This window comes from Toxorhynchites rutilus, chromosome 3 (genome assembly GCF_029784135.1).
Source record: "Toxorhynchites rutilus septentrionalis strain SRP chromosome 3, ASM2978413v1, whole genome shotgun sequence".
NCBI lineage: Eukaryota > Metazoa > Arthropoda > Insecta > Diptera > Culicidae > Toxorhynchites > Toxorhynchites rutilus.
The window spans coordinates 220,752,869-220,767,351 of NC_073746.1; the positions used below are offsets into that span (position 1 = coordinate 220,752,869).

Here is a 14,483-nt window from a genome sequence, read left to right on the forward strand (position 1 = left end):
CTACGGTAAAAAAATGAAATATATGATATTTTTCTTTAAACAATATTGAACAAATTTTTAGAATAACTTTTTCTCTGTAAAAGTGCCCATCTTCCAATGCCCTATCAAATGCCGTTTGCACCAGAAAGACCGACAGACAAAAGAAAATGGTGTATTTCTTGGGAAAAAATATTAATGACTTTGAGTAGAACTAAGATATACTCAAGTTCGACATCGCCAAATGCTAGTCTCAGTATGCTCTAAAAGTCGTCCGAAGACAGTTTTGATGTAGAATTTTAAATAGATAGTTTAGAGCAAAAACCGTTTTTTTTTTCATGGTAACCCTAACGCAACTTAGAAAAAAGAAACTTTGTTCTACGAAGTTGCTAAAAATACCTGGGGCTACAACATTGTCGAACTATGTTTACCTCTAGCTATAATGATAAGAAAGTTAGATTTTTTTATTTCATCTAACATTTTGTTCTTCCTAGTTTTGACAACATAAGAATGAGCGCTCTATCATATGTAACAACATTGTCGAAGACAGTTTTTGTCTAGAGAATAACTGTCGAGCTCTAGATGCTAATTTCCATTTGAATGCGTAAATGCGTTTCGGGACCATTGTGCATTGTGCATCAACTTTGTCGATGATCTATTTTGATCAGATTGATAGATTTAGTGTTACAATTTTTTGAGAAAAGGTCAATGATTGTGGATACGCTCTTTTAAAAAACATCTGTTGCACTTAAAGTTTGTCAATGAAAATAGTGGTTTTGGGTTGCACCCACTTTGTGTAAAAAATTTAAAAAATTCAATGTTTCAAAAAAAATTCAATTTTTGACTACTCTGGCGAGGAACTTCTGAAATGAATATGATGGCTTCACTCACTATTTTCAAAATATAGTTATTTTATTCTCGAAGCATGATGCAACGCTTCGTGAGAATGAAAATAGTGTTTAATTTTATCAATAAAATAAAATATTTCATCTCGAAATCCACTCAGTTTTGATTTGAATTGTCAGGAGCGCTTCATCAATTCATTTCACTTGCCCTGGCACTGTCTATTTTAATTACAACAGTACCAATCAAGCTAATGATCACAATGTGTGTTTTTCTTCTCCTAATGACATTAACATTGGAATCGCGATGCAATTACCTTGACTGGCGAAGAATACATCAAAATATAGGAAACACACACAAATCACCTGGAAATGGTGGTAAATAGAAAGATAACATAATGCAAAAACACACGCCCCAAACCATAATCGCCACCGGCACGAGCACTCGTTAAACACGTGTTAAGAGGGGGCACCGAAACTAAAAGCCACTGCTTCTGTGGCCACTGACTCTGCCTTGATCGTGAAAATGACGTGTGTCGTTTTTTTCTACACACATGCAACGAATAACTTGAAGCTTGAGTCGTTCATTCCTTTTAGGACCGAATGAGCCATTTGTTGTTTTATTCTCTCTCTGCTAACAGGTGCTTTGCCCATTTTTAAAGGAAGTACAAGGCTGTTTTTGTACCATGCCACCAGCCTCCTCCGAGGTTCATTGCCATGACAATCGCGAAATTGTGGAAAGTCAGTACACTGACAGCATGAATCATTAAGTCATTACACAGAAGAAGGTTGAAGTCGTTGTAGCTGTAAAAATACCGTTATATTGGACTCGAATACGTGTATTTTAAAGTGTGTCACTGACACAATTCACATAACAAACATAAGGTTAATATCGTCCCTAGAATAGAATGTGGCTTTGGGTATTTTTACCAACTGAGTTTAATCTACAATATTAATATACGTAATCATGTGTTTTTGTTTTTCCCGGTATCGTTCCAGAGGTTCAATAAAATGGGCCAGGAGAAATCTCTGCCCTCCAGATGTACTTCCGCACATGACTATCTCCATCGTCATCGCCACCACCACCATCACCACCATCATCACCACACATCATCGTCGGCTTCTTCAACAGGCTCCAAAGCTTCGACGGCTCCCTCACGCTCTCCCTCTACCGCTTCCACAACTTCCTCTGCGTCCTCAAATTCGGCGACGTCTTCGTACAAGAGTGTCGAACGTCAGACCAAATATCTGAACGAGCACTTGTACATCAAATCCTATCTGGACATAGAGGAAGAGGACCGAAACGCACAGCAACAGTTTCAGAGAGTGCGACCTGGCGGCATACGCAATTACACACCGAAAATCCTTTCGGAGAATAACAAACAAGAGCTGGATGTATGGATATAGCAGCCACAGGCTTAAACTAGCGCACACTGAAATCATCACATGAAGAAGAGCTGCTCGAAAAACTAAATCGTGCTTAAAATTTCGTTTACATCGCTTTGTAAATACTCTATTAACGCTGAACCAGTAATTTTTCTTTTGGAATTATATCCATAGTATTAGAATTCTCTCGTGCAATGGCTCTTGGACTCGCTTCTGTAGCGGCAGTAGCTGGAGGAATCACGCACGCCCCGATTGCGCTGTTAACTCTCATACCACTCATAGCGGTGGGAGTTAATTACTATAAATACCAAAGTGTGGACCCCGAGTCGATGCCCATTGACCAAGAAACAGTATACCTCTGTCTTATATCCGTTTTGATTCGATACTAATCTGTGTTTTTTTTTTTCATTTCTCCGTAGATAAGACCATTTTATGACTTCATCGTCATTGGAGCTGGATCTGCGGGCGCCGTCATGGCTTCCCGACTTTCGGAGATATCGGATTGGTCCGTCCTGTTGCTAGAAGCTGGAGGCGATGAAACGGAGGTTACCGATGTCCCGTCGCTTGCGGGTTATCTCCAACTAACCGAATTCGACTGGAAGTACCAAACAACACCCTCGGGCGATCGGCGGTATTGCCAAGCAATGATAGGTGATCGATGTAACTGGCCCAGGGGGAAGGTTATGGGAGGATCAAGTGTGCTAAATGCAATGGTATACGTTAGGGGCAATCGGAGGGACTACGATAGCTGGTTAGAGCAGGGAAACATAGGATGGGGCTTCGAAAGTGTCTTACCATATTTCATCAAATCTGAGGACAATAGAAACCCTTACATGGCTCGATCGCCCTACCATGGGGTGGGTGGATTTTTAACCGTCCAGGAAGCACCCTGGAGGACCCCTCTTTCGGTAGCCTTTGTTAAGGCTGGCCAGGAAATGGGATATGAAAACAGAGATATAAACGGTGAGGAGCAAACAGGCTTCATGCTACTTCAGGCTACAATGAGGCGCGGTAGTCGCTGTAGCACTTCCAAGGCATTCATACGCCCGGTGCGTTTGAGGAAGAATCTGGACGTAGCAATGCACGCTCATGTGACACGAATTCTCTTCGATAAAAATAACAGAGCGTACGGAGTCGAATTTTCGAGGCGCGGCAGAAGACAACTTGTTTTTGCCAAAAAAGAAATTATCCTTTCGGCAGGCGCACTCAATTCACCACAAATCCTGATGTTAAGTGGTGTTGGACCGGCGGACCATCTTGCTGACTTTGGAATCCCCGTTATATCGGATCTTCCCGTTGGAGATAATATGCAAGACCACGTAGGCTTGGGAGGACTGACATTCCTCATCAACGAACCGGTAACTGTGAAAACATCACGCTTTACGACCCTACCGGTGGCATTCGATTATATCTTCAACGAAAGAGGACCTATGACATTCCCAGGCATTGAAGGGGTTGCGTTTGTAAACACCAAATACGCCGATCCATCCGGGAAATGGCCCGACATCCAGTTCCATTTCGGGCCAAGTTCAATCAATTCAGATGGTGGACAGAACATCCGGAAAATCCTCAATCTACGAGACGGATTTTACAACACCGTATACAAACCTATACAGAATGCCGAAACGTGGACGATTCTTCCTCTTTTATTACGACCAAAAAGTACCGGCTGGGTGCGACTGCGATCGAGAAATCCATTCGTGCAGCCCTCGTTGGAACCGAATTATTTCGAACATCCGGAGGATGTAGCGGTTCTGGTGGAAGGTATAAAAATCGCAATCAACGTATCCTACACTCCAGCCTTCCAGCGGTTTGGATCCCGACCGCACAAAATACCACTGCCCGGTTGTCGACATCTGCCGTTCATGTCCGACGAATATTGGGCCTGTTGTATAAAACAGTTCACCTTCACCATCTACCATCCCACGGGAACGGCCAAGATGGGACCGAGTTGGGATCCCGGAGCCGTAGTGGACCCACGGTTGCGAGTGTACGGTGTGTCCGGACTGAGGGTGGTAGATGCCAGCATAATGCCCACCATTATCAGTGGGAATCCCAACGCGCCCGTGATTATGATTGCCGAAAAAGCTTCCGATATGATTAAACAGGACTGGGGTCGTTGGTAGATTCGATGGCTGCAGTAAATTCACATGTGCCTATGATTCATTTGCAAAAAAATAACTACATTTACATACACCTCACGACAGGATTCGAAATGTGATATACGAGTGCAACGAGTGACTTGACGACACCAGTAATTGTAGTAAGGAGCGAACCCAGAGTACTCAAGTGAGAATGCCGAGAGAACGTAGTTTGAAAACATTTCTACTAGTCAGCACTAACGAATTAGGATATCAAAGTGTTACTGAATATTGATTATTTTGAAACGTTTATAGATCTTATACATTTTCACATCGACAAAGATTTTTGTTTTAAAAAATGTTGTAATTTGACTTCGAGAGCCACGTGTGTGTTGTATGATAGAAAGACAATCTACAGTTTAGCAGTAGGTTCTGTAGTGTATATTCAAGTAAATTTGAGTAACTAAAATCAGGGGAGCTACTCCCGAGCATACAATAATAAATGTTACCAATAATAAAATACTTTAATATCATAATTTGTGTTTTATATGTACTGCAGAAATGTGTATCCAGTGATAACAAAAATTCGAAATCTATGTTGTACAGTTGTACATTTGTCTTGAAATTTGTGTTACAAATGATTGATCGATAACTCGGGTTTCTTTGTTCTATTTGTGATGGGTACAAATTCCTATGGGTGGGCTTTCTCAAAGGTGTTCCAGCTAAGGCCATTCCAGTGTATCTACGAAAAAACATATCTTGATCGCGAGATTAATCGCAGATATTTTTTTAGTGTAGAACACTGCGTAGCGAACACTGTATAAATTCTTTTTACGTTCGACTTCTGGTATGTTGCACTTTCTCTAGAAGAGTGACGCGTTTGAATGCTTCGGGGTATTAGAAAAATAACTCGGGGAAATTTGGAGCTTGGAGAAAAGTTGTATTACGACGAGTTATTGCGACGATTCATTTGATACTCATCGTAAAACTGGCTTCATATGATAAATATAATTGATTTTTGGCATTGGTTAACTTTTTCAGATGTTGATTTTTAGAAAATCCTATTATTTATCGAGTTATAACCATTTTAGTGATGCACCATCTAATCTAGTACGACATTGATACAAAATTTCATGTGCGTTTGTCTAGGTTTTTCAAGCTCGCGTACACGATATCTCAAACGATTCATTCCAAATTTGATGCAAATAATCCTTTCTACATCTCTCTATCGCATGAACCAATAAAAAAATTTTTTTTTAAATTTTGAAACTGAACCTGGCATAAAAACGTGCAAAAAAGCAATTTATTTGTTCGAACGGCTGCCATTTTGTCAATTCTTTTTTAGTTGTCTGAGGTTCATACGATAGCAGGGACTTTACTGATTCAGAATCTATTCGATATTTTTATTTTCAATTATCAGAAGGACTGGAATCGTGTACGCCATGGCAAAACTTTTTTTCAACACCCTCACTTCGCCGCAACTTTGAGTATTTTGGTTCTTGTTGTACAGTTAAAAGATAAAGAAACAAATAATGGAACAATGTATAGTAAAAATATGATTTGTTCTATTTGTTCAGTGCTCAAAAAAACGTCCGAAATTCGTACTTCTACACTGAAGAACCGCCTTAAGAGATAACTGTCTCATAGCCACCGTAGATTTTGATCTCTTAATATTTTTTGGTGTGTGTATGTGCATTTGTATCGTGCTCCCGTGGCCGAGTGATAAGCGTCAAACCTAAAAAGCCGGGGGCTCGAGTTCGATTCCCGTTCTGATCGGGAGAATATTTCGTCAAAGAAATTTCCTCCGTCTTGCACTGTGGTCACGCGTATTCTAAAGAGTGTTATTTAGAATAGAAATCTCAACTAATTACTAGTGAAAATGACGTAAATAATACCACCTTGAGACGGTGAAGTTCCTCTGGGAACGTCAGTGCCATTCAAGAAAAAGAAGAAGTATGTGCATTTTTAAGTTTGTGTGTCGATGTAAATCTTCATGTTTGATATGCACTCACTTCAGTGGACGATTTCGGGATCGGTTTATGACTCATGAGCAATCATGGTCTAATATAAATATATCCGAGGATAGAGTAGGTGTAAACCTAACTGTAATCGTTCAATAACTTTGAAAGAAAAGCAAATATGGTTCAGTTTGCTTGCCAAATAGTAACTATATGTAGTACCTTCATCACGTAATCCAAAAATACTTCGAGTTTTGTTTACAGTCGGACAAATATCTAACATATGTATTTAAAAAATGGACGAATTTCGGTTGGCGATTAAAAAAACTACAAAATATAATTCAATGAACCAAATTTTTCTTAAATCCTACGTTTATTGAGTCTTCTACAAAAATGCATCGACGCCTCTATCAGGTGATTTGCCGCAGCCTTCGCGAAAACTGTGAAACAACTACGTCCGATACTTTGTTCGTGCTGCTAATTTTTCCCCTGAACGCGAAGAAGTTGGACATCGTGAGGCACTTCGTGTCCGTCGAATATAGACGATACGGCATTCACAACATCGTCTTCCTTCAGAAGAATGGTGAAAGCGTCGAAAGGAAGCCTGGCTCTGATCATCCGACAGTGCTGAGCAACCTTAAACTGCAGCAGAAACTAAAGAGGAAGACCGAGAGCAATGTAGTCTCATCGTCCTGCGTCTTGGGCCGGAAGGTCAGAGCAACCGGCCAAACTATGAACATGGCTAAAATGGCATTTTTATGCGAAAGCATCAGTCTAGGCCACCAATCCTCCCAAAGTCCCCCAGCTGCGACCGATAGAAAATTGCTGGAAAATTGCCACAAACGGAGGATCTACTCCAATAATTTTGTGGCAGAATTAAAATTAAAATTATGAATGAAAATTAACTTCTGTGTATCAAATTAGTATTCTATTTCAATGAAAAACACTTTGTTTGCAAGCAGTGAACAAATCTCATAAGAAAACTGTTTTGAAGACATCTTTATATTATAATAAAAGTCTCAGTAAAAATGTCGGAAATGTATAGACAAATGGTTAAATAAGAGTCAGGAATACGTCTTCTTCTTCCTAGAGGAACTTCGCCGTCTTAACGTAGTATTACTTGCGTCAATTTTACTAGTACTTGGTTGAGATTTCTATGCCAAATAACACGCCTTGAGTGCATTCTGAGTGGCAAGCTCTAGAATACGCGTGACCACAGTGCAAGTCGGAGAAAATTTCTTTGACGAAAAATTCCCCCGACCAGAACGGGAATCGAACTCGACGCCAACGACTCGGCTACGGGAGCACGTCAGGAATACGTGCTTCAAGTAATTTAATAACATGCTGTGAAAAATTTCATTTGAATTTTAACATTTTAAAACTGGCTTCGTGTCTCCTAATCTGATAAAAATTACATTATCGAGTTTGGGACCCAATTTGAAAGTCGCCACCAGACGTCGACACTGACAACTGAGCTGAAGAGCTGTTCATAAAGAACAGCTGTTTTAGATGAGCTGAGCTGATCTGAGCTGTTCATCATGATGAGATGGATTGCACGCTTCTACTCTAAACCATTGCGTAAAATAATTCCAGTAATTCCGTTCAGTGCAAACTTCTAGTTTACTTGAATTACATCTACACTGAAATACGAATAAGAAGCGACATAGAGCAATTCCACGCGAAATCATCCGAAAAACTACAAATTTTGACGCGACCCCCTTCGATTTTATCAAAACTTGATACATAGAAGATACCTTAAAACTTTTCTCATGTTAAATCATATGTAAATTTCATTTTTAATGTTACTTTTCTAAATTGTTACGATTTCATAAAATATTGAAAATTTAAATTTTTAAAAATTCATATTTCTGTTTTGGTTAGTTTACCAGGGCACCATTGTGCGTTGAACTTCGTTAAACTTGAAGGGTTTTCCAATATAAATCAAAATATCGAAGGTACGTGCATTCAGATGTAAAAGTTTTTGATATTAAATTAAATTTTCGACTAAGATTTTTTAACAGTGCATTTACAATGTTATTCTTCCTAAATATTTCATAAATTTTCCAACAACTTAATCCTTTAATCAGACATCCGTATTTTAAGTTACGATGTTTTGAAAAAAAGATCAATGATTTTGAATAAGCCCTCTTCAAAAAAATACAATCGTAATTTAAATTGCTTATATAACGAAAATTGTGATTTCATGTAGCTTTCATTATAAGTAACAATTTTCTATAAAATAGGAGAGGATCGGGTCTGCGGCCGGCTTTTTTGGTATGGAATTGCTCCATGATGAACTATGTAGTTACCCGCCAGGCTTTTTTATTTCTCTGAGAACGATTTACAAAGTGTGTTTATAAAGTTTCAAGACTTAGTCAATGCTTCTTGCTTATTGGGGTGTATTTAGTGATCACCGATAATCGTTCGATTAATCGAATACTTCCTGCAGGAATCGATTATTAATCGAACGAATACTGCACACCCAATAATCGAAGCGAACGAATAATTTACGTCGGTTAATCGATCCAATCCCAGAGAAAAAAAACCTACGGCCGCTGCAGTTTTATCCTGAAATTCAATCATTATCTTTTACGCTCCCGTAAACTCGTAAAAGAAGCTCAATGCCGTCAACGCGAATTGAGCTTCGTTTACGAGTTTAGGGGAGCGTATGAGATAATAATTGATTTTCAGGCGGAATGGACACTTTTTTTTTATTCCAGATGGCTTTCTAGCAAATGAGAAATATTAGTCTAACTAATTATTTCTCTCAATGTGACGATTGATCGATTTATCGATTATTTAGGGGGATTAATCCTATCGAATAACAAACTGATGATGACTGCACCCGTGGCCGTGTGGTTAGCGTTTCACATTATCATACCGGGTTCGATTCCCGTTCTGGTCAGGGGATTTTTCGTCAAAGAAATTTCTTCCGACTTGCACTGTGGTCACGCGTATTCTAGAGCTTGCCCCTTGGAATACATTCAAGGCGTGTTATTTGGCTTAAGAAATCTCAACTATGTATTAATAAATGACGCTAGTTGATGCATACGTTGAGAGGGCAAAAGTTCCACAGGGAACGTTAACGCCATTCAAGAAGAACAAACTGATGAAAAGTATTCGATTAGCTGATGAACGATTAATTTCAAAAATCGGGGATCACTAGATGTATCATCGACATAATTGGCCTTGTTGAGCAAAGTTGGCCTTATCCAATGGCTTGCGGATCGGTGCGGCGTGTGAAGCACGACATGTTCGTCAATATCTAATATCGATTTGATGTATTATTGATTATAAAAACAATAACATCAAGATGTTGGAGCACTGTGCGATCGCGCGGAAAACAAAATTCCAAAAAACGCGCAAGTGTCATATCCATTACATTTAACTTGTAGCATGTATAATGTTGAATAGGTCGAATTCCGCCTTAAGGACAGCTACATCGCACAGCTTCACATTACCCCAATGCAAAAGCTATGCCAATAAAGTAATGGTGATATTTTGTTAAAAGCCTAAATGTAGGTACTACTTCATTTCATATACAGATGAATAGTTACAAATGAAATGTATTTCGAGAAAAGCTCAATACTACGGTATCAAAGTTATCTAGATATGACTGACAAGAAAGTGAAAAGCTCATCCAACCTTTTGCTCCATTATTCCGCGCGTCGAACGACATGAGTTGGCATAGTGATCCCGAAGGCGAATGACGTAAGCGTAACTAAAGTTTGTCACTAGGTGAGATTTCGTCGATTTTTGTGTAATTTCGAGTAAATCGCGTTAGAAAATCACACAAAAATTCGGGTAAAAAAAGAATCAGTGTACCTTATTCAATCAAGTTTGAGTTTACACTCCTGTTCACCTGTTCACGAATATGGATCTTCTATGAACGATAGATAACGATACTCAGTATAAATAAAAGATAATTGGCGCACAGCGGATCATCCTCTCGCGGATAATCGGGGTTCCACTGCATATGTAAAGGCCTGTTGGTATATTTTTTATCTCATTTATTTATTTATTAGGCTCATTAGCATTTTAGCTGTAACAGAGTCGGGTTTTAATCGTGTACATGTACATATGTTTATGTTTCTATAAATTGTAAATTACACAGTAGTTAGTAGTAGCCATTTAGGGGTTAAGTATTCTGTTCCATTACATTATGGTAAATCACACAGTAGTAGCCATTTAGGCGTAAGGGTATTCTTTCTGTTCTTCCATTGTTCAGCAGACCGGACAGCGAAGACAGTTGATATTGATCATTGTTGAGTTATTTATAGAACAGCAGCCCGATGTGTCTTGCAGAGCAGAGCATTGTATGGATGAATCGATCTCATTTCGACCGTGGATCGATTTCCATCGCTGATGATGGTTGCGTGGACGTAGTTATTCTATAACAACACAAAGATGGTCAATTGAGGGCCCTGAGTTTGAACTCACGATCGATCGCTTGGTAAGCGAACGCGTAACCAAGTGGCTACGAAGACCCCCTGTTGGTATATAAATAAAATTGAAATTACATTAAAATTGAAATACCAACAAGTCATCCACACATTGGAAGATGGGAACTTCTACAGAGGTAGAGTTTTTCTAACAGCAACTTTTTCACGGTTTTTCCTAACCTAGTTTAAACTCAAGGTAAAGATAAAGTGTATTCGGCAAAGTTTAAAATAATAATAATATATGGACTTTCGTCAAAGACGTCAACTTTCTATCTCTCATTACTTCTGAAATATTTGACATTTTGGCATGGAGACTCCTGAAAAACTAATGTTTTACTCGTTACATGTTTGTGTGTAAATTACCTCCATTGACATGTTCTGCAAACTTTCTTCTATTCAGAAAAAAAATTTACATACAAAAATGTTCCGAGTAAAGCATTCGTAGTTAACTTTCCAAACAAAACATAAAACATTTGATGTAGAGGTGCCCTTCTTATAATATATGGATGACTTATTGGTTCTTATATGGGTCATTCTTATTTTTTTTTCAGGACTTTACGTTAGGCCGTGATTTTTTTCTTGCTGCACTTTCCATTCAGCGCGCTTCAAGAGTGTTTGCGCAATATCAATGTCGGTCCCAGTGCCCAAAGATATTTATTGTGTGAATAGAAAATAGTCAGCAATTCGACTAGAAAGTAGTCACATTTCGTGAAACATCCGAAAACAAAACGTATATATTTTTATTTTCCTATTTTGTAACTATCAGTCCCAGTCAACCAGCGCTTTTCTACCAAAAAGCTCAACGTCGGCCCCTAGGGACCGACGCTGGGCTTAACGTGTTAAACAAATACTTTTTCAAGAAAAAATATTTTTAATTAAAAATAATTGAGATAGCATAGCATGAAAAATTAGACCTAGAAGGATTTCGTATAAATTATGAATCATAGAGTTTTGGTATGATATTGAATATAATGATAAAGTGTCCGGATTAACACGTTGTGCCCCGCGTCGGTCCCTAGGGGCTTTTTAGTAGGAAAGCGCTGGTTGACTGGGATTGATAGTTACAAAATAGGAAAATAAAAGTATATACGGTTGTTTTCGGATGTTTTCTAGTCGAAATTCTAACTATTTTCTATTTATACAATTAGTATCTTTGGGAGTTGAGACCGACACTGATATTTTGCAAACGCTCTTGATGCGGGCTGAATGGGAAGCGCTGCAAGAAAGATTCGGAGCTCAACGTGTTGAAATTCCTTCCGGATTCGAAAGCATTACGGTACCACCCATGAACTTGGCTACGCGAATAAAATAGTTCATCATGAACTAATTTCCTTTCCTCCAAGTTTTGATGAAGATTTTGCTAAGTTGAAAGGTATCCATTCCAACGTCTGGCAGTCATGAGTGCTACCACTAGATTGAAATTCCTGCCAGCTTTTTTTATGAAAAGCACTCTTGTTGAAAATAGTAGACTCTGGAGTGAAAATACGTCAGCTTGATTGAAATGTGATCTACATTGATTGAAAATAATTGAACAGAGCGACCAAAAACTACAACTATCAGCGAGAAGATACACCACATGAATATCTATATCTTATTAAAATGGTGATCACACACCACCAGCAATGCAATAATGAAGAAATTTGAAGTACAGGTCGGACTCGATTATCCGGAGTATTGATTTTTTTTTCACTCCGGATAATCGAATCCTCCGGATAATCGAGTCATAAAAAAGCCATTTTCTCTAGGTAAACGTATTAAAATTATGATTTGCACTTATTTATTAAACGGTTTTATCTAGGTTGACCCGTTTGTATGTTTGTGACTTTGTAACTTTGTATGAAGCGTTATACCACACTAATAGAAATTTAAGCCCCTTCCTGTTGACCGATTGATCTGAAATTTGGAACACAGAACACGCACCATCCCGACAGCTACGCCACCATCGAGTCCTGGCGATGCCTAATCACCGTACCATTAATCCATTAGACGCTTGCTGCTGCGTCTTTAACGAGGTATCTGAACTGTTCGATTTTAATATTAGTAGGTTAATCTATAAGAATAGAATTAAGTCCCTATAAGCAGTCTGTACAACCATTAGGTCGAAGACGTTTGACATTAAATAAATAATTCTCTGGTGTCAATATAATACTGTGTATTCGATGGTCTTGATAATCCAAGATGGCGGCCGCTATAAAAAGGCGGATTACATATGTTCCCAAAACCCCATCAATATGGATATCGAATGAAAAGGGTTTGACCAGTAGAACACAGTTATTTATGAAAAACTAGCTGACCCGGTAAACGTTGTTCTGCCATATAATTTAGTATTTCTAGAGAATATTTTGGTTGGTAAAAAACGAATATACTTCAAGAGAGTTTGTATGTTATCTTTCATAACTGCTGTCAAATTGATCTAAATGATGATTTTCCCAGCGAAACATACATATGCGTACCTCTTATTTTCCCTTTTTGTTTTAAATATCCTTCTTTAAAGATATGCATAGTCAATTTTTTCGAATTTTTCCAATCATCTCATATCAAATATCAAATATATCAAATATTTTCCAAAGTACTCTATCATTATAATTTGGGTCAAGACAAACTCACAAAATATATGGACGACGTACATCTGATCAGCCGTTCTCCCATGATGATGAGTTATACGTACGTGGGAAAAAGTCTCTTTTATATATAAAGATATAGTGCTCCCGTGACCTTATAGTGCTCCCGTGGCCGAGTGGTTAGCGTCATAACTAACATGCCGGGTGTTCGGGTTCGATTCCCGTTCTGGTCGGGGGAATTTTTCGTCAAAGAAATTTCCTCCGACTTGCACTGCGATCACGCGTATTCTAGAGCTTGCCACTCAGAAAGCATTCAAGGCGTGTTATTTGGCATAGAAATCTCAACTAAGTACTAATAAAAGTGACGCAAGTAATACTACGTTGAGACGGCGAAGTTCCTCTAGGAACGTTAGTGGCATTGAAGAAGAAGAAGATATATAAAGATGTGCATAGTTATTTTTTTCGAATTTTTCAAATCATCTCAAATATTTTCCAAAGTACTCTATCATTCTAATTTGGGTGAAAACAAACTCACAAAATATATGGACGACGTAGATCTAATCAGCCGTTCTCCCGTGATGATGAGTTATACGTACGTGGGATATAGTCTCTCTTATATATAAAGATGTTAATCCAAAATGGCGGCCGCTACAAAATGGCGGATTACACATTTTCTCAGAACCGCTTCAATATGGGTATCAAATGAAAGGGCTTGACTAGTAGAACACAGTTATTTATGAAAAATGTAAATCCAAGATGGCAGCCGCTACAAAATGGTGGATTACATATTTTCTCAGAACCGCTTGAATGTGTGTATCAAATGAAAGGGATTGACTAGTAGAATACAGTAATTTATGAAGAATGCAAATCCAAAATAGTCGGCACCACAAGTAGAACATAGCAGATCATGAAAAATCCAATTCCAAGATGGCCGCAGTTTGTGGGGTTGTCCCACATTAATAAAAAATCGAACGCGTTCCTGTTGACTAATTGATCTGAAATTTGGAAGACATGATGGCGGCAATTTTGGATTTACATTTTTCACAATTTTTCATAAATTACTGAAAATATGTAATCCGCCATTTTGTAGTGGCCGCCATCTTAGAATTGCATCTTTCATAAATAACTGTATTCTACTAGTCAAGCCCTTTCATTTTATACCAATATTGATGGGGTATTGAAAAAATATGTATGGTGCCATCTTGTGGTGGCGGCCATTTTGAATTTGCATTTTTCA

The 14,483-nt window shown here is 38.5% G+C and overlaps 2 protein-coding genes across 6 annotated transcripts in view; one reads left to right on the plus strand and one right to left on the minus strand.

The window, feature by feature from the left end:
* The window catches only part of LOC129780358 (glucose dehydrogenase [FAD, quinone]), a 34,857-nt gene extending 30,067 nt beyond the window's left edge, over window positions 1–4,790 (plus strand). For 4 of the 5 annotated variants that reach the window (XM_055788538.1, XM_055788539.1, XM_055788537.1 and 1 more), the window contains 2 exons: window positions 1,818–2,554; window positions 2,624–4,790. In XM_055788538.1, coding sequence (XP_055644513.1) covers window positions 2,399–2,554; window positions 2,624–4,330 — 1,863 coding nt within the window. In that variant the 5' untranslated portion in view covers window positions 1,818–2,398 and the 3' untranslated portion in view covers window positions 4,331–4,790. Of the gene's footprint in view, window positions 1–989; window positions 1,704–1,817; window positions 2,555–2,623 lie in introns of those variants that run through there. The other variant, XM_055788541.1, reaches the window with a different exon arrangement.
* Window positions 1–14,483, minus strand: part of LOC129780364 (flotillin-2) — a 384,914-nt gene that overhangs the window by 233,246 nt on the left and 137,185 nt on the right. The gene's annotated exons all lie outside the window — the stretch shown is intronic.